Source organism: Dendrobium catenatum, unplaced genomic scaffold (assembly GCF_001605985.2).
Source record: "Dendrobium catenatum unplaced genomic scaffold, ASM160598v2 fragScaff_scaffold_1117, whole genome shotgun sequence".
Lineage (NCBI taxonomy): Eukaryota > Viridiplantae > Streptophyta > Magnoliopsida > Asparagales > Orchidaceae > Dendrobium > Dendrobium catenatum.
The window spans coordinates 458,817-480,354 of record NW_021319579.1 but is presented as its reverse complement, the minus strand read 5'-3'; the positions used below and the strand labels follow the sequence as shown (position 1 = coordinate 480,354).

Below are 21,538 nucleotides of genomic sequence, written 5' to 3'. Positions count from 1 at the left end.
AGGGAGGAATATGGATGTAAGTTACCTAATTTTGTAGAGTATTTAAAAAAACATTTTTTACATGGGTATTTAAGGTTGTATCGTATGTGGAAGGACTTTTATAGATGATAGAAAGAGAGAGATACGACTATCCTAATATCCAAGTATCTTTTGTGAGGGAGGGGCAGGGTTATGCAATGGGATCTATGTTTTGCTTGTCTTGGACTTGCATTTCAACTACATATGCAAGGAATTTGTTGATGTATGCGAGTATACTAGGTTTATTCTCATTTCAAATTGCTAAAAATATGTTTTTTTTTTCTTCCCATATCTATTTTTATTTTTGGATTAAAATGATTTTAACCTTGGTGCCTTAAGCTAAATTTATCCACCTTTGTTTCACACTCCCTTATTAGCGATATCAGAGCACTGGCTTAAGTGGCAAAGCATGGATCCCATTGTTGGGCATTCATGATGTAATGGTTTGGTTGACTCAAATTATCGGTGTTGTATATAGCACTTTGTTATGTCTAATGCATAATTTCGTTTCTTTCAAAAAGCTTTTTAATTAAGGTGAAGTGATGGGTGATTCGGAGTGTTCTTACATGAAGTGGGAAATTGCTCGGGTATATGAGAATGAGATTATTACTTATGTTCTTTTTAGTTTTATTAAAATTATGTTGTAAATGTACTATTGATTGACCCTCGCCTATTAACTTTAAATGAGCTTTAAGTTAGCTTAGAGCCTATTTAGGGTTCTTATGTTTTGTTTTTAAAAATTAAGTTAAAATGGTAATAGAACATTATTTGCCAATTTGTCTATTTATTTAAAACAAGTTTAGCTATCTTAAAGTTTTAGAAATTTTTTTTGCATGTTTTGTAAGTTTCCAAAATAGATTTTTTTTTCTTTCAACAAACAATGTGCTATGAATTTGGGCCAAATGAAATCACATAAAACACTCGACTGCTAGACCATATAACAAATTATTACATTTCGAGGCAATAAATGTATTTAAACTAAATCAATAAAAAATGAAACAATATTATGTTTGGATTTAATCTTTTTTATAGATATCATTCAAAGTCCTTCATTTATATGATTAATCATAATAATAATGTATAAAAATATAAAATTCATGATATTATAAGAATTATCAATACAAAGAATTATATCATAAAAAATATAAATATATATAGAATTAATATTATAATATTTTATTATAAAAGATTTAATAATAAAAATAACTGAAGCAAAAAACCAAACTTTTATTTGTCTTGAATTGCAGTTGTATTTTTATGGTCATGTTGTTTTTTCTTTTTTAGTTTTTAAAAAAGATTAAGTGCATGATTGAAATAAAATTTGTTTTTGCTTCAAGTAATAACATAAGAAAAGTAAATTGAAAACTCAAATATGAAATAAATGATCCCAAATTGCCCCTTGGTGCTTTGAGTGCTTTAAAAGATACTCCAATATTAGTTATAGATCTTATATTAATTATACAATGACGTTTTATATGAAGCTTGGTAGAGGGTTGCCATGAAAAGCTTGAAGAGGTGATTGCTTGGTTCGAGAAACCATATGTAGCTTCATAAATATTGATTGGCTAATGGCATTTTAACGAGTTTGGGTTCGAGAAACCATATGCTCCCCAACTCCTTTGCAGTATGTGTAGGCTTGCCGAATCAACCCTTGCCTCCATCATTGGTTATTATTTAAGAAGTTTGATCGTACAGCAAGCATGTCGTTATTAATTTCATACATTTTTTTTTCATTTGTGTGTTTATGCAGTAGAAGCTGCAGACTTGTCGTTTCCATTGTGTGTTTGATACTGACCTGGTTCCTTTGTTCCAAGGTTGTCAAAGTGGCAGACTTTGGTGTTGCTCGTTTTCAAAACCAAGGTGGAGTCATGACTGCAGAAACAGGAACGTACAGATGGATGGCACCTGAGGTGTGCTCTCTTTGCACCATTTATCAATTTTTTTTTTCATTGGTTTTATTGATAACAACCATTTTGTAATCTGATAAAAAAGGACTTTTGATTCCATTCTTGATGGCTCGTAGACATGCATCAAACCATTGGTTTTCTAAAATTTTGTGATATTCACACCGATTATGTGATAGCAACTGTCTAATCAAGTTGCATGTGCATCATTGATGGCATGATCAATTATTGTTTTGATTTAATTTGTTGATGCCATAAGAAAACATTTTGCTCATATTTTTTTAGATTATTTTATGTATCTTTTTAAATCTTATCATGATTATGGTTTTTATAATTGCCCCAAGTACCTTTTTGCTCTATAAAAATGGACCCTAAGAATATTTGATTTTTACTCAAGCCTAACTTCTCACGTCTCTCTCTCTCTCTCTGTCTCTCCCTCTCTCTCTTCTTCCTCTTCAACCCCTTTAACCCCTCTCTTACTATGCCTTCTCTCCCCCCTTAATTCTCATGCTGCAATTCCTGTGCCTTGTAACATTTCTCTCTTGCTTCTTTCCATCCTTTCAGTTCCCATTATTTCTTCAATTTCACCCAGCATAATTCCTGTGGTTCTGACTCTTCCTCCTGTCTCCTTCCCTGTCATTCTTTATTTCTCTCCTGTTACTGGTCAGCTTCTTTCCTACTTGCTTGTAGCACAATATCTACTTTAAATTCTTCGTGCCCTCCCTGGAATCCTCTGAATTCTGAATTCAGATTTCTTATATCAAATTGCTGATTCAACAATTTTCATTGCGTCTATGATCTCTCATACTGCACTAATTTTTGGTTTCAGAGAGGAGACCTATTCTTTCAAGACCAGTTCCTCCTAGAATTCTCTCCTTATGCCTTTGTTGTGACGTCTACATTGTTTCTATGCTGCACTAGTATTTTGGTACACCTCCAGCTTACCGTCCCTGCTTAAAACAGCTGTTAGGCATTTTAAAACAGTCCTTAACCATTAGAAATCTCACTATCAACCACTTAAAACTGAGACCTACCACCTCAGGTCCTTTTAAACTTATTTGTATCATCATCTACCTATCTTTTGGTGGAAAATTTAGCTCCTTGCCGTGCACAGTAGACAACCAGTGACGTGGAGTTGTTTTGACATGACATCAACATGTTCTTAATGAGGAGAGTTTCCTTATTTCCTATTGTAACATCTAGGAGGTCAAAATTCATCGAAGGAGAATATGTAGCAAATAGAGTTTTGATTGATGCTTCTTAAAAGGTGTAATCCTTAGCTTGAAAATTCTGATTGAATATATGTTGGTTGGAAAATCTCACTTCATGCTTGGAAAACTACATATGCTTGGGTAGTTTTTGATATGTCATACTTAGGAACTATGTTTAGGTAACTCCGTATAAATGGGAATTAATAGTTTATTGCAATCTTATCTCTGCTTTAGCATGCATGAGTGAGTTGTTTTTCATATTGAGAGTGTTTTTTGATGACATTAAATCCTACTTATTACAAATCATATGATTTGAATTTAATTTACTTTAAATTTAATATTATAAGTGTTACAAACTAGAATATACGCTGCGGTAGAGTTAGAAAAATTTCATCTCAGCGTTGTACGGATATCTAGCACACAAACAGGGGAGAAATAATAACACCAGAATTTTTACGTGAAAAACCTTGGAAAGGGAAAAAACCACGGGGCCACACCCAATTGAAAAGTTCCACTAGTGTTTGCTTCAGATACAAGAGGTTGACTCGTCCTTAGAATTTAGGACGATCATATTACAATGATTTACTTACAGATTGAAGTCCAGTTATACACAAGTTGTGTATTCGAATTGAATTCAAAGTCACTTAGAATTCCGACGTCACTTGGAAATCGGGCAGAGTTCCGGCGTCACTTGGGCGTCCGACAGAATTCTGGCATCACTCGGAAATTGGGCAGAGTTCTAGCGTCACTTGGGCGTCGGGCATAATTCTGGCGCCACTTGGGCGTCAGGCATAATTCCAGCGTCACTTGGGTGTCGGGCAGAATTCCGGCGTCACTTGGGCATCGGGCATAATTTCGGCATCACTCGGGCGTCGGGCAGAATTCCGACGGTGGTCGAGGAGTTTCTTTCCTCCTATTCTTCTCTTCTTCTCTTCTTATTATTATTCTTCTTCTTGCTTGGGTCCCCTCTCAAGAGAAATGAGGGGTCTATTTATAGATATTATGGAGTTGCATGACCTGTAAATAGGTGAGAGATCAGGGGTAAATGGGAAGTGGTTGGATGGACAGCCGATATTGAATCCCTTGATCGTGTACCGTTCGTCAGACATGTGAAGGTCTTAATGATGCTGGAATTTGGTGACCTTGGGCTCGTTGGATTCGTCTCGTCGAGCCGCTCGATTCGACTATAAGCATGTTATGTTTGGAAACCGTTTGGTAACTCAAACTGTGGTTCGAACTTTCCAATAGCGCTTCGGGTCCTTGATTTGGACTCATTTGGGCTCGGATTGAGTCGAATTTGGTGTCGTTGTGTTCGTATTTTCGAGATGCTCAGTTTGACTATTAGTTTGTTGAAATCGGAGTTCAGGTGATCCCGGATTTAATTTTTTATGTTTTCGGCTTAGATTTTGCCTCAAGATTCATGCCCTATCAAGACGATTTTTTGAGGATATATCAGTTATCAGCTATTAGTTTCTATTGTCAATTGAATAGTGTTTTTATTATTCCATTAAAATTGTACATCCTCCTAGTTACATCTTTGCATTTCTAGATTATCAGTTTTTACCTTAAAGCATATGGATAGTTTCATCATATCATCATGATCATAAGACTTCACAAAATGCGAGAGTATTTGGATCCAATATTATAATTAATAAATATACCATTTAAAAAAATTATGACTAGATTTATTGAAATTAACAGCAAATTGATTTTCTATGTGGGAACAAGTTAAATATTGCTAGAAAAACTCTCAGGGCATATATTGTTAATTTGCGCTGTATCCAATATTATAGTAGTATAAATTCTTATTGATATGCTGACAACTTTTTGGATCTACATAGTTTTCACAAGATTAATGGTGGCCTCTTAATTTAGCTCGAGGAAATCAGCACTAATCTCAAAGCCTCAATTAGAATCTAATAGCCCAACTTAGATCATCTCCAAAACCAATCTCTGAGATATACAACGACCCAATTCAAGTATCCCGTAGCACTAATCTCTATGCCTAATGCTTCCATCTATTCATCCATTGCTTTTTGGTTTATTGTTCTAGGACTTTATCTTTAATATCAATGTTGTGGTGTCTTGATCCTTTCCTTTTGATTGGTCAAAGGACTAAAATATTACAAGCCAGCTTCGTAGCTTGGAATTGTCATGATAGGAATAAATACACGGTCAACATTTTAAATATCATTTACTAACATTACCTTATATCAAAATAATTATTCATATATTTTTCTCATAATAGCTTTCAATATATTAAAAGAGCTGCTAAATTATCAAAATTCATTTAATAACAGCAAATTTAATGTATTTATTTCAACATTTCGAAATTTCAAATACCTATTAGTTGAAGCTCCAAGTTGATGGTACACAGTTTCTCTTCTCCTACTCATTCAATTATCAATATTTTATCTTGTATTATTAATTAAAAATAATAGTGAGCTATCAATATAACATTATATGTTTAATTGCAATTCTAAATAATAATAAATTAAAAGAACAAGGAATGGCATGCATGCATCATAGGAAAGTACAAACAATTCTTATCGTCTTGATATCATCAAATTTTCTTAACACTTAAAGTGGTGTAGATAGAATCATAACTTTCATCTATTCTATAGCTTATCAAAACTTTTATTTTGTCCATTATCTAATTTATTTTCTCGGGAGCATTGTTTAACCCAATTTACCTCTAGTCAATACTTTCCTCATCAGCACAATGGGGCATATAATAGGTCCACTATTGTCTAAGGTGGAAGGCACCCACTCACTCTCGGCCAATACTCCCTCATCCACAATACATGGAATGTTTATCATAGAAGGGGCTGTAGATCAACGACCACGATTGAGTCCTTATATTATTAGTTGTTATGTGTGTTGTAAGTGGTTTAATTTAGTTGGTAAACTTTTTCTTAATGTATAAGCCCAAGGGCATTTGTGTCTTTTATCTTGTCATGTGGTGGTGCCTATATATATGGCTCTCTCCCTCCCCCTTGTAAGAGAATGAAGATTAATTTTGAATGAATTCTGATTTTAGCTCTTTTCTCTTGTGTGAGAGTGAGTGTGGTGGAGTGGTGAAGCCTTAGGAGAAGGTGAAGTACCCAAGAACCCATTAAGGTGAGCTCTTGGTTTTCCCATTGTATCTCTTCCCCTTTCCTTCCTTCTTCTTCCTCCCTAACCGACGGTCAACCCCCTTCCCCTTCCACCGCCCACGGCAAGCCTACCACTTGTCCCTTGGAACTCTTCATGTTAATTAATGGGAAGTTTACCTATTAATCTCATCTCCTTATTTTCATTTTCAAAATTAGTTTGGAATTGGAAAAGCCATAACCCTTTCACTTTCCCCATGGTTGGCCCACTCTTAGAACTCTTCATGTTAATTATTGGGAAGTTGACCCATTAATTAACCCTCCTTATTTTCATTCTCAAAATTAGTTGGGAATTGGAAAAGCCACAACTCCTTCCCTTTCCCCATGGTTGTCTCACTCTTGGAACTCTTCAAGTTAATTAATGGGAAGTTGACCCATTAATTGCAAAGTTAACTTTATCTTCCCTTCCCAAAACAAAATTTCCATTTTCCAATACCACTCTCTCATTCCCCTAAGCCCCACCACTCTAATTAACCTCATACCATTCCTAATCTCTCCCAAATAGCAAAAATCGTGGCTTCCCTCCTAAATTCGGCCAGCATCTCTTCTTCTCCACTGTGAAGTAAGACACGAGGAAGACACTACGGAGCGAGCATTTGAAGATCAACGGGCTGAGACCCCACCACATTTGAAGGAAGCTTCCTTGCGACACAAATACCTAAGTCTTTCTACTCTTACCTCATACATTTAAGTAGGTTTTTTGAAGTCCAATTCTCTGCGGCATCACTACTTTCTTGTTAATTTAAATCTGCTAGCTTCTTAAATCATTGAGTGCATGGCTCTCGTAGTGACTAATCTATGTTAAATGTTGGATCTTTTTTTTTTTGCCAACCCATGTTAGCTAAGTTGTTAATTTGATTTATCTTTCTTGAATTCTAGAACTTTGGTTGTGATTAATTACTATTTGTGGATTGCCTTTCTTACTTGTTTGAAGTTTGTTTAAGCATCCCCATGATTAATAGCTTGCTAATTTTAAATTTAACTTATGTTTAATTTCATAATGCAAGTTCTCATATGCTAGTCCTACATCATTTGGTATCAGAGCATGGTTACCCTAGTTGCATGTGCTAGAATCCATCCTATTTACCTTTATTTTAGTCTCTAGTTGCATTTCTACATCAACATATCATTGACTTTTACTTGTGTGTCATTTTCTTTGCAAAGTCTAGGTGTTGTCCACTTTCCTTTAACATCTAGTGTGTCACCTAGTTGTCATCCCATGGACCCTGAACAGTTGCATCGAACTCTAGATGTTTTGGTGGGTCAAATAGGCAACTTAACCCAACAAGTTAGGGTTGACCAAGCCGATGCTGCTGAATTTCATCGGCTCACAACAAAACGCCTTGACAACCTTGATAGAGCTCGGAGTCTGCTCTATTTACACACCATCTAGGTCACCTCCTTGATTGTAGATGATTTGGCCCATCATGAGGGTCAGTGGGTCACCCCCATGCCCCTTACCCGCCCCAGCAACTTAGGCAGGATCGAGACCTACCTTGTGGCCCATAAAATGTGTTTGGTCACGAGGCTCATTGATGGGGACATCAGAGCATGAAAGGAATATATGAGGCGTGGCCGTCGATCTACGGCCACGATCGAGTTGATGTGTTTGGAGTTATATCATGTGTTTGTTTTATTATGTTATTTGTTATTTATGTTGTAATTATTTTTTTTTTATTTTACCCCTTGCTTAAGGAAAGTCGTATGCAAGCCCTAAGGGCAAGGTTGTCTTTTATCTTTGAGTCCTTTTTTGTACGAGGCTATTTATAGCCCTTTTATTCTACTTCTAAAGTTAATGAATGAATGATAATTTTTCTTCCCTTGTGATTTATTTGTAAGATCGTATGAGCATTTGAGAGAGAAATCCCTAGGAGAGGGAGATCGGATTACCCACCAGCCTTGGAGACGTCCGGGTTCGTGGTTCCTTATTTTGTGTTTTCTCATTACTCCTCCCAAGCCTTCAGCCGCCGACCACCAAGCCTTCCCCATCCACCCGTTGGTTTCATCACCGCCACCATAAAACCCTCCACCATCCCCACGGTCAAATCCCACCTGCCGGCCCCATCTCTCCCCTTCTTCTCCTTTTCCCTCCCAATGCATCATTTCCTAATTTAGATTGAATCAAAATTGGACAGATTTTGAATTCAAATCCAATTGATTTGAAATCCAAAATCTTTCTTAATTCACGAAATCTATTTTAGGAAAGCTTCTTAATTAACTCCTATTTGAATTTCAAATTAAATAGGATCTAATTAAATCTTTACTATTTCCTAAATCTAAAATAAGAAATCCAATTTAATTCCTCAAAATCCTCTCACTCATCCCTAGTGCCGCCGGCCCCTCTTGGATCCCCTTGGAATTTCTTTCCAAAAATTCAAGTTGCTCTCTTGGAAAGAATTCAAAATCCCTCCTTTTCTATTGGCCGAGATTCCCCTTGCTCCCCACCTCCTTAAATCTTTCCAAAATTACTCCTAAGTTGGAATTAAGCCTCAAGCTCTCCTCCCTTGCAGGCCGAAAACTCTCAAGGCTTATGTGCTATTTTTCCTCCACAAATCCCTCCCAAACCCCATCCCACGTTGGGTTTCCTGCTCTCCAAGACTGCTGCCAGAAATTTCTTGCAACCATTCCTGGATTCTCATTAACCAAAGGCTTCGAAACTGCTGCCTTAAAGGGACAGCTTGCTGTCCATCAGCTTCCACCGGATTCTTTTCACTGTAACACCATCGGAGAAGTCTCTCCTTGCCATCCACCACCACCCAAAGTCAAAACAGCGACTTCTCGCATAGATGACTGACCCGGAAATAGATTACAGCCTTGCTTACGACGAATACGGGTTCGTGCACATTCTCCATTCAACCTTCTTCGACGTCAACCCGAGAATCGATCATACGGTGGAAGACTACATAGAGCGCATCTTGGACACCTTGGTTGAAGCTATTGAAGAACAACTTGAGATAGTCGAGTGGAGGATTGTCGCCGATCCTTGATGGAGGTTCTACTTTTCCCTTTTCTTGTATTTCTTAAGTCTAACATTTTTCTTGTGATTTGATTGTAGTTATGAAAGACGCATTCGCCTGATTCTGCTAAGCTTTGTAAACGTAGGAATTTGAGTGCATTCATTGTCTACTTATCTTATTGTTAGACTAGAGATTTTATTGAAACTATTGCTTTGGCATATTGTTGTTTTCTATGTTATTTTAAGGACTCAAATCTTTTGGATGTGCAACTTAGCCTAAACGAAGGTGACCCCTCTTACGTTTTGATTCATTGTTTTAATTGCTAATAAGTTCTTTATAAAATTCATTTGCAAATATCGTAGTCCTACATCATCTGGTATCAGAGCATTGTATGCTCTTTTTGCATATGTTAGGATTCTTGGTAGATTTTTCCTTCAGTATTTTAATCATTCCACCATTGCATTTGTGTCATTTAGAAATTGTTAGGTTGATGTCCTTACCTTTTCCATAATCATTTTGAAGGCATAAGTGTGTTCTAATCATATAAGTTGCTTTCCTTTACATCCTAGTCACTTTAGGTGTCCCGTAGTAAATCCCAATGAACCTGGAATAACTAGGAAGGACCTTAGACTTGTTGGTAGGCCAAATGAACAACATAAGCCAACAACTCAAAGAGAATCAAGCCGACCTAGTTGAACTTCGTAGGAACACCACTAAGCGAGCTAGAGAGCACCCTACTCCCTACACCCCATCTAGACCACCTTCTATGTATGGGGATGATACTTACTCGGATGAGAGGCAACATCGTGCCAATCATCGAGCTCCTTACCACGAACATGACCCACGTCATGATCTAGACCTGGATGAGAGGCACCATCGTGCCAATCATCAATTACCTTACCACGGACATGACCCACGTCATGATCCCGATATCCCACTCATGAAAAATATTAAAGTTGACGCTCCTACCTTTGATGACACACTCGATCCCCAGCTCTTCCTGGACTGGGTCACATGTATGGACAGTTTCTTTAAGTGGTATGACATCTCCGAGGCTAGTTAGGTTAGTTTTGCGTAGATGAAGCTCACGAGTAGGGCAAGTCAATTTTGGGCAAACTTAGAGAGCCTTAGGAAAGCCAGGAATGATTACCCCATAATTGATTGGCCATCTATGAAGCGTGAATTTAAGAAAACGTACTTGCCTCCCTCGTACTTTTCTAGATTGTTGGACAGGTGGAATATGCTGACTTATGGCAACAAACCGGTCAAGGATTACATCTCATCTTTTAACGACTATCTGATTCGTTGCGAAGGGGAGATCTCCACCACCCCCGCACAGATCCTATCCATGTTTCGTACTGGGTTGCGAGAGGATCTTCGTAATGAGGCGTTCGACCAGAACATCACTGCCCTCGAAAATGCCTACAGTTTAGTGTTAGACATAGAGGAAACTCGTTCCCAACACCCTAGTCGACACCACGACTCTAGGCCTTCCTACATATATCATGGTAGTTCCACCCCTCACACCCCCACTGCCCAGCCGACCCCAGGGAGCAATACCCAACCCTTGTATGGTCCCCCCACTCCCCGTCCTGATATTAGAAGTAAGCCTCCCACTCCGGATACCCCTTGGTCTAACTCAGGGACCAAATTCTTTAGATGTCAAGGGTATGGGCATATCGCCTACCAGTGTTTTAGTCCCTATAAAGTTACGATTATCGAGGAGATCACTGAAGTGAAATTCGAGCCCGAAGTTGATCATATTCACCAAGTGGACAATGATGGTGAATTCTTTGAGGAGGATGATGACACTGCTGTCATCTAGAACATCTAGAAAATTGATAATTCTCCCACCCGCGTGGTGAGATGTGCACTGTCATAACCTGTTACCACCGACGACTGGCATAAGACTACGAACTTTCACACCTACACCAAAATCAAGGATAAGAACTGTAAGGTCGTCGTGGATAGTGGCAGCTGCATCAATGCTGTCTCCTCCAGCATGGTGTCTAAGCTTGGCCTGTTTGTCGTTTCGCATCCCAACCCCTATAAGGTAGCTTGGGTCAACACTACTACCTTGGAGGTAAAGGAACAAAGCTTCATACTCATCTCCTTCGCTGGTTATAAGGAGCATGCTTGGTGTGATGTGCTGATTATGAATGTTCGACAAATCCTTCTAGGTCGTCCCTAGCTATTTGACAACGATGTCCACATCTATGGTCGTTCAAACATCTGCGTGTTTGAACATGAGGGCAAAAAGATCAAGCTTTTGTCATCATAGCCTCGGGTTACGGATGATCCTAAATCCAACCTTGTTAAAGCCAAGAAGGGATTGAACCTGATAGCCTCCATAACCCAGAGCACACCTTTACACACCTTAGTTGATCGTGAGACTCCCACTGGGTCTGATGAATCAGTCCCTCAGGAGAGTCAGCCCATGCCTAGTAGACCTGTTGCGGTCTCATCTGATGATCTACCCGATCCATCAACCTCGATTAGAGGCATTTCGTATGTTTAAGATCAGCACCTAGAGCCTCCTGACCCGAACGCCTCACAGTTGGACTCGTATACCTTGATTTAGCGACCCGTACCCTTAGTTTAAATCCTTCTAAAATTTTTACGGGTTCAAACCTAGATTGCCACTAGACCGTATACTCATGTGTCCTAGGTATAGGATTTCTGAGTCTGCATCATCATTTGCATCTCATATGCATGGACTTCATAAAGAAATTGCACGACAAATTGAAAAGAGCAATAACGATTACGAACATATGCTGATATGAGACGAAAATTTAAAACTTTTGATGTTGGTGACTCCGTGATGGTGCAGATTCGTCCGGAACAGTTCCCTGCGGGAACAGTTAAGAAGATGCATGCTAAAAGTGCTGGACCATTCAAAATAATTAAGAAATCTATGATAATGCTTATGTAATAGATCTGCCTGCAGAATTCAACATCAATCCCTCCTTTAAAATAAAAGATCTAGTTGCATATGAATATCTTGAATTCAACCCACCAAATCCACTCATACAACAACCTTGTGTGACCCCACCGTGTGACCCAAGCCCACCTCCACCACAAAATATTCCCAAATCATCCATGGCAGAAAAGGTGGACTCGATTCTAAGTGATGACATTATCTCCACAAGGGAAGGTGGACGACGGAGGTACTTGATCAGGTGGAAAGGAAAGCCTGGGTCAGAGGATACATGGCTGGATCGTGAGGAGCTGCAGTAGATTGGCCCCGACGTATTGGAGATCCATGATAGCACTATAGACGCTTACTCGACGGAGTTGAGCTTTCTCCCACCCCGGGAGAATGATGGGGACATCAGAGCATGAAAGGAATATATGAGGCGTGGCCGTCGATCTACGACCACGATCGAGTCGATGTGTTTTTAGTTATTTCATGTATTTGTTTTATTATGTTATTTGTTATTTATATTGTAATTATTTTTCTGGTTTTACCCCTTGCGTAAGGGAAGTCGTATATAAACCCTAAGGGCAAGGTCGTCTTTTATCTTTGTGTCCTTTTTTGTATGAGGCTATTTATAGTCCTCTTGTTCTTCTTCTAAAGTTAATGAATGAATGATAATTTTTCTTCTCTTGTGATTTCTTTGTGAGATCGTACGAGCATTTGAGAGAGAAATCCCTAGGAGAGTGAGATTGGATCACCCACCAACCTTGGAGAAGGCCGGGTTCGTGGTTCCTTATTTTGTGTTTTCGCATTACTCCTCCCAAGCCTTCAGCCACTGGCCTCCAAGCCTTCCCCATCCACCCGTCAGTTTCATCACTGCCACCATAAAACCCTCCACCATCCCCACGGTCAAATCCCACCTGCCGGCCCCATCTCTCCCCTTCTTCTCTCCTTTTCCCTCCCAATGCATCATTTCCTAATTTAGATTGAATCAAAATTGGACAGATTTTGCATTCAAATCCAATTGATTTGAAATCTAAAATCTTTCTTAATTCATGAAATCTATTTTAGGAAATCTTCTTAATTAACTCCTATTTGAATTTCAAATTAAATAGGATCTAATTAAATATTTCCTATTTCCTAAATCTAAAATAAGAAACCCAATTTAATTCCTCAAAATTCTCTCCCTCATCCCTAGTGCCGCCAGCCCCTCTTGGATCCCCTTGAAAACTCTTTCCAAAATTCAAGTTGCTCTCTTGGAAAGAATTCAAAACTCCTTTTCTATTGGCCGAAATTCCCCTTCTCCCCACCTCCTTAAATATTTCCAAAACCACTCCTAAGTTGGAATTAAGCCTCAAGCTCTCCTCCCTTGCTGGCCGAAAACTCCCAAGGCTTTTGTGCTATTTTTCCTCCACAAATCCCTCCCAAACCCCATCCCACGTTGGGTTTCCTGCTCTCCAAGATTGCTGCCAGAAATTTCCTGCAACCATTCCTGGATTCTCATCAGCCAGAGGCTTCGAAACTGCTGCCTTAAAGGGACAGCTTGCTGTCCATCAGCTTCTGTCGGATTCTTTTCACTGTAGCACCATCGGAGAAGTCTCTCCTTGTCGTCCAGCTCCTCCCAAAGTCAAAATACCGACTTGTCGCATGGATGGCTGACCCAGAAACAGATTACGGCCTTGCTTACGACGAACACAGGTTCGTGCACATTCTCCATTCAACCTTCTTCGACGTCAACCCGAGAATCGACCATACGGTGGAAGATAATTCAAAGGGACAAAAGGGAGACGGAGAGCACGAAAAAAGAGGTTATGCTTTTTTCTAGGGTTCGTCGTTCATCTTCTCCTTCCATCGTTGCTGTTTGTGTTCGTTGATGCGCGGAAGGTGCAGAGATTGCACCGTCGCTTCTTCGACTCCCTCTGGTTGTCCGACTTTGCTCCTTTGCAAGAGGAAGGAATTTCACGCGTAGCTGCTTCAGCTCCTATCGCTGTTCGACTTTGCCTCCCACGCCTTGACCTGCATCCGACGCCGACCGACCCCGTCGGTCGACTCCAGCAAGTCGAGCCCGAACGCCCGACGCCAAACCCCTCTCCCCTGTGCGTGGCTTCCGCCTCCGAGCCATGCCCGATCGGGCTCTCCCTCTCTTTCTATTTGATATATCATATATAATATATATTATAATATAATGTTATATATTATATTATAATATATTATATAATATAAATATATATATATATTATACTATAATGTTGCACAAAAAAAAAGATAAAGAAAAAGAGAGAAAATTTTGAAGTGTCGAAGACTCCGGCCATCGTACCTTAGGTCCAACCGGGATGATTTGAAATTGAAGACATGCGCCGTCGATTTTTAATCCGGCCAGATGGTTTTAAAATTTTGAAGACCCGCGCCATCGATCTTAGATCTGGGCGGATGATTCCAAATTGAAGACCTCACGCAGTCGATCTTAGATCCTGGTGGGATGGTTTGAAATCGAAGACCCTATGCAATTTATATATATATATATATATATATATATAAGAGAAATTTAAAATTTTTATAATTTTAAAATGTGAGAATTTTAAAGATCGAAATTAATACAATTAACTAGAAATTTTTTTATTTTTGGTTAGTTGATTAATTAAATTTATCTTAAAAAAAATGCAGGAAAAGAAATATTATTTGCATTAATTAACATTGACAAATTGCACTCAAACTAAACTCTTGTGAATTCTCCAAAGTCCCTCCTATACGATCCCTTGCAGCTATCTGTGTGTTCTAGCATCTGCAACTGCAAGCCCTGACTGCTGCAATCATTGGCTGCGAACCTGCAAACAAATAAATGAGCAGTCAATGCATCATAAATAAATTGAATAAATCTAGCTACTACTAGTAAAACAAAAGTATTGGGAAGCAAGAAAAGCTAAAGTACTGAAAAACTAGTAGAGCCACATTGTAGTAAGAAACAAGTTATGAGCTCTCAAGAAAACAAATTAAAACACTAAAGCAAATTTCAAATCCCCGAAGTGTAAAAATCATAAAATCAAATCAACTTAACAAACAAATAATCAAACTCAACATTACTGGGCAGCCTGATTTATAAGAATTAGGTTGTAAGACCCATTACCCGGCAACTTTCTTAGGAAAGTCGTAAGCCCGATCTTAAGGGAAAGTTTTAGGTGAAAATTGACCTAACTCCTAACTCCCAATTAAAACCCCCGGCCACTTCTAATAGAAGTCGTAAGTCTGATCTCCGAGGGAAACGTTTAGGTGATAATACAGCCCTAGACTCCTCGCTCAGGCATAGACTCCTCGCTCAGGCATCTTAGTCTAAAGGATTAAGTTGTAAGACCCACAACTCGGGCCGCTTAGCTTACAGGGCTAGGTCGTAAGACCCACCGTTAGACAACTTCTAAGGAAGCCATAAGACCTATCCAACTGAAATTCTCGGGCATCCTAGTCTAAAAGGACTAGGTTGTAAGACCCACAACTTGGGCCGCTTAGCTTATAGTGCTAGGTCGTAAGACCCATAAATAGATAATTTCTAAGGAAGCCATAAGACCTATCCAACTGAAATTCTCCGGGCAACTCCTAATTGGAGCCGTAAGCCCCAAACTAAACAAACTATCTGGATTACTTCCTAAGGGAAGCCATAAGTCCTACCAATAATTAAAATTCGCGGGCAGCCTCGTTATAGAGTTAGGTTGTAAGACCCATGTTTGGGCAACTCAAAAATAGAGCAGTAATCCCTATTCTAAATCAAATTCTTGGGCAACTCATAAATAGAGCAATAAGCCCCAACCCAAATTAAACTAAAACTAAAATTCACACATCTCCACTTCAGTCTACTCGGGATCCCTTAGAGGAGGCAACCCGTGGCTGCTAATCAGATTCCCTGAACACTACGATCAATGATTATTAGTGTTGGTAGACTGAAACCTACAGTATACCCGGGACGACGGAACCATGGGATTTTGATCGGGTTTACCTCCACTTCCCCCATTATTGAGACTAAAAATATCTAAAATTTATTCATCCTTAATCGAGAGTTCTCTCTTACATAGTAAGAGGGGTAATTAACTATGAGTGCTTGCGCTCATAGGAAGTAAGAACCCCAGATCTATAAACCCTGACCTACCCTCAGGGGAAATCTGGTTAATTTCAATCTGACTTAAGGGAAATGGAATCCTATGGCTGTAAAGCGAGATTCGTGCATTCGTGCCATTTTTCTTGAGCCCACAGGAGTCTCGTGGTGAGTACCTTATTACCGACTGGAGAATCATGAAGCGTGAGGTTAGGCAAAAGTACCTCCCACCCTCCTTTTTCCCCTGACTCTTAGATCGGTGGAATAGACTGACTCAGGGTAGCAAATCTGTGAGGGACTATATTTCTGCATTTGATGATTTCATGAATCGATGCAATGGTGAGACCACCACCATACCTGCCCATATTCTGTCCATGTTTCGTGCTGAGTTGTGTGAGAATCTCCGCAACAAACTATTTGCTAGAAACATCACTACACTGGAAAGTGACTTTAGTTTGGTACTTGACCTTGAGGATTCTAAAGCTCAACATCCTACACGTCACCAGGATGTCAAATCCTCTTTTAAACCCTCTAGGAGCTCGGGCCCCTATGCCTCTACCTCTAGGCCGCTTCCTAACCCTACTAGCCGAACCACTGTTGGTTCACCCTAGCTCCTTCCTGACAATACAGGCAAGTCTCTAATCCTTGATTCACCTAGGACCACCTAGGGACCAATTGCTTTAGATGCCAAGGATATGGCTATATTGCCTCCCATTGTTCTTGCTTTCATAAGGTCATTATTATTGAGGAGATTACTGAAGATGACCTTGAGCATGAGGCTGACCTCATTCACCAGGTGGATACTGATGGTGAATTCTTTGATGAGGATGAGGATGATACTGATGTCATCCATTGCATCCAGAAATAGGACCCCACTCCCCTATGTGTGATGAGATGTGCACTGTCACACCCCCGATCTGTTGATGATTGGCGTAGGACTTATATTTTTCACACCTACACCAAATTGAAAGATAAAAATTGCAAATTCATCATCGATAGTGGCAGTTGCATCAATGTTGTCTCCGTCAGCTTTCTAATCATTATCTATTTTGCAACATAAACTTAAAAAAGTTAAATGACTTTTTATCTAATCATTACTTCAAAATAATTTAATTGAAATTAAAAAAAAAATTAAAATATTGAGAAATCAATTTTAAATGTAAATGACTAATTTATCTTTTGATTTACTAGAAATTGGATGAAAAATTTAGCCAAATCTCATTAGATGTTAATGATAATAACCCTAATAATAAGGTAATAATAATATTTGTGATATTGATAAATTCATTTATAGTCTAAAATAGTATGGAGTATGTTGCATCACATGTAGTGATGAGTAATTTTACAAGTAGTATGAAAATATTTGCATTTATGTCCAATTTCATTTTCTGTGTATTTTCAAAATTGCCGCCTTGTGGTATTGTCGTATCGATATATTTAGTTTAGATTACAAATACATTTCTGGATCGATTCATTCAAACATTTAAGTTGATCTTTTAAGGTTATTTGACATGTTATTAATATCTCCAAGGTCATTTCTGTGCTTTCTGTAGGTAATCAATCATCAGCCCTATGACCAGAAAGTGGATATCTTCAGCTTTGCCATTGTACTATGGGAGCTAGCCACCTCAAAGGTAACGTTGTTACAGTGTATGCATCTAACTCACCAATTATTTCAAGAAAACTTACTAATCTATGGAGTTGGCGTACAGATCCCTTATAATACCATGACACCATTGCAGGCTGCTTTAGGTGTGAGACAGGTTCGGTGCCTTCCAATTTCTGAAGATCTTTTTTTTTTTCATGTTCATAAAAGAATTGCAAATGTAATTATGCAATATGACGAACTGCTACATGCCAGAGCTTGTACAATCTCTACTTTACCCATATTGTTTTACAACCTGGCCCAACCCAGCTCTGCCAAGTAGGACAGGCTGAAAAAGTCGACCGGACCACCCCAAGCTAGCTGGATTTAGTTCTTACCTCAAACTCATACGAGCACTCATATATGAAACGGCCTTGAATCCAAGACAGTTGTAGTTAGAGTCAAAGCATCTAACTATCAGGTTAAGTTTGGTTGAATGATTTAGTTCAACTTTGCATAGGATGTCCACGACATGGGAAAACCTTGTTTTTCATACCTGACTTTTAAAGTACCTGTAATGTATTGGTCCGATTTTTACTTAAGATGTTCCGCAAGACATCACAACGGCATCTAATTCCTATATATTAGGACGCATGGGATGTTGTAAAAGGAACCCTCTCTTTTAAGCCCAATTGAATAAAGGAATTGGATTTCCTGTAAGCACGCTCCCTCTCCTACCACTCCTGTCTCTTCCCCCTCTCTCTCTCTCTTCCAAGAAGCTCAAGAAGAGCTCTTCTTTCTCCAAGAATTTCATAACAAGTGGTATCAGAGTCTCGTTGAGGTGATCTCGAGGTGGAGAAAGGTTCTTGTCCAAGAAAGAAAGAAGAGTCCGAGGAAAGGGCTCGTGGTCGCAGGCTGTAATGCCAGTAGCTAGCCAAGTCCTGGAGAACGCACGTGAGTGCTGAGGTGTAGGCATATCGGGGCGACGGACTGGTCGCAGGCTCAGATTGGTCCGAAGAGGGAGAAGGGTTCTGCTTGCAAGTGAGGCCGCGTAGGTGCGCGAGGCCGTGCAGATGCCTAAACGGGTCCAGGGTGAGCGGGCCAAAGTCGCGAAGCGGAAGTCGGGATCCTTGATTTCGTAAGTGCGCCCAAGGTCGTGGGTTAGGAAGAGCGGACGTGCGGGGCATGGCCAGCTGGATGCGCGAATTCGCGTGGAAGACGTGTGCTGGTCAAAGGTTTGTTCCTTCTCGCACAAGAGTGAAGATAGTTGCGGATTTGTGGTTGGATCGTGCACACTGGGGCGGGATCGTGTTGTGGATCAGATGCAGAAGGGGGCCACTGGAGTGTGGAGCACAAGATTGGGCAGGATCGGACCAGAGGCCGAAGATTCAAGATTTTTTTCTTGATTAAAGATTGTTTAGATCTTTTGAGATGGAGTCTTCGGGTCAGAATGAGGGAAATTCAACAAGTTGGGTGTTCGAATTTTATGTGTCGAAGCAGCAGAGATAATGGCAGGATCAAGAACCTCGGAGCAGATCATGCAGGAGTGCGCAAGAAGCGAGCACCGGACTCGGGATTTAATAGGTGGATCGTGTGAAGTCGTAGGTTAGAGCGTGCATAAGTACTCGGGGAAGACTGGCGAGTTGGAGGTTGCTCAGTACTGGAGCGCGGCTATGTTGTGACGGAGTAGGCGATGCACAAGGCACGAGCATGCTGATCACGGGAGGAATAGTGAGGGACGCAAGTGCGCGTGGTTTAAAATGCGCGGGAGCGTGAGCTGGAGCCATGGATTAGAACACACACTGGAGGCCGTTCACGAGTAGGATTGGGCTCGGTTTAATGGGTTTGCTCGTGGAGTTAGTGCAAGGAGCTGGTCGAATTGCAGCAAGCGGGTGATTCTTTGATCGTAAAATTGAACCAAGATGAAGATTGTAATATATTGGACCAGTTTTACTTGCGATGTTCCATAAGACACTACAACGATGTCTAATTCCTATATATAAGATGTATAGGATGTTGTAAAAGGTACCCCTCTTGTAAGCTCAATTGAATAAAGGAATTGAATTTCCTGTTAGCACGCTCCTCTCCTCCCTCTCCCCTCTCTTCCCTCTCTCTCTCTTCCAAGAAGCTCAAGAAGAGCTCTTCTTCATCCAAAAATTTCATAACAGTGCGCCCTTGCCTCTTCCAGTGGCCTAACTTTATAAAATCATACATGAGGTGGCAACTTAATATAAAATCTGCTATTTCAAATTCATTTGGCATGATTGACCTAATATTGACCCTGCTGACTAGTTTCAATTTTTATTATGAAGCAATCTGACTAAGGACCAATTTTTGGACTGTGCTTTAAATTTAATATCTAAGTATTTTACTTGTTCTCCTAGGGCATGCGTCCAGAGCTTCCAGAAAATATGCATCCAACCTTGTTGGACCTGATGCAAAGATGTTGGGAGACTCTTCCCGCTAAAAGACCATCCTTTTCTGAGATCATCGCTGAGCTCGAGGAACTCTTGCAACAGAGTCAGGTATGTCTGTAAACAGATCTAGTACTACTCTCTTTTTTGCGAGCTATTATTCTGTGCGTACATCAGACGGGAGAACCGTCCGGTTAAACGCTGGGTATACAACGGTATCGAGGGGTACCGAGTTGGGTACTCAGCAATGGGTGATGTGGCACAATTTTATTGGTCTCCAGACGCCCTCCAGACTCCGCACAGAATTATAAATCCTTAAACTTGGTGATAGATATGTTTCTGATAGATCACTGAGATTATTTTGTTCCCCTCGATTCTTTCTTTTCATTATGTCAGCCAAGTGGAGAAACTAGCAAACAAGAAAAGGATGTTTCAGAGCAATCCTGACTTGCTTCCACAACAAAAGCTGCCGAGTCTGCACATATTAGAGGCTTCCATTTTCCCATATGGCATCTTTTTTTTTTTTTCCTTCGTTTTGAAATGAAGGTTCGACTTCTACCACTTGCAGTCTCTGTGAATTTTGCCATGAAAAAGTAAATGGTGAAATCCTCGGAGGCCATTTGTTTGCTGACGCAGTTCTGATGATGGACCACAGTTTCAATGTGATTCGTGTTGATCTTAGCCGAACGTATTTCGCTTTTTTGACGGTTGTGATGAGGCCCAGCGGGTCGTCTAATCTTCGTATTTTTTTTCTTTCTTTTATTTATTTTTTTCTTTCTGCAGAAGAACCCTTCACCGCTCATATAGACGAATAGACTATTATTTGTGGCGGTTGTAGTTGTCAATAAAAATATTGAAAAAAATACTGTGGGAATTTTTTTTTTTAAAGTTATTATGAGTATCCATTTTTTTTCTTACAAAAGCATGCATGAAATTTTATGAGTTATATTGTCTTAGGGGACTTGATAAACATGATAAAAAAAAAAAAATTTCAATGTTTGTCTAAAGGATGCTCTTAATTCGACTTTGGTTAATAAAACTTGTTGTGCTTTGTTAAGTGTACAATATATTTTACAGCTTAATAATGCCGAGCAATTGGGAGCTTTCAAGCTTTAGCAATATTGTGACAAAATTACTCGGTCATAATCATTATTTAGTTGCTTAATTTGATAGCTGAACTATCCAATTTGATGACATGTTTTATGTTCTTAAAAGCGTGAATTTTTTTTTGGAGTGATAATAATGATAATATAGTGTTGGTGTTACTCTTAAATTTATCATTTTTATCAAACTGTTGTG

General features: G+C 39.5%; 1 protein-coding gene across 1 annotated transcript in view; it reads left to right on the top strand.

Moving 5' to 3' along the window:
- The window catches only part of LOC110102630 (serine/threonine-protein kinase STY46), a 58,429-nt gene extending 37,298 nt beyond the window's left edge, over window positions 1-21,131 (top strand). Inside the window, exons 11-15 of the mRNA XM_020831056.2 lie at window positions 1,833-1,928; window positions 17,794-17,874; window positions 17,953-18,003; window positions 20,210-20,350; window positions 20,636-21,131. Coding sequence (XP_020686715.1) covers window positions 1,833-1,928; window positions 17,794-17,874; window positions 17,953-18,003; window positions 20,210-20,350; window positions 20,636-20,686 — 420 coding nt within the window. The 3' untranslated portion in view covers window positions 20,687-21,131. The remainder of the gene's footprint in view (window positions 1-1,832; window positions 1,929-17,793; window positions 17,875-17,952; window positions 18,004-20,209; window positions 20,351-20,635) is intronic.
- The last annotated feature ends 407 nt before the right edge of the window (window positions 21,132-21,538 follow it).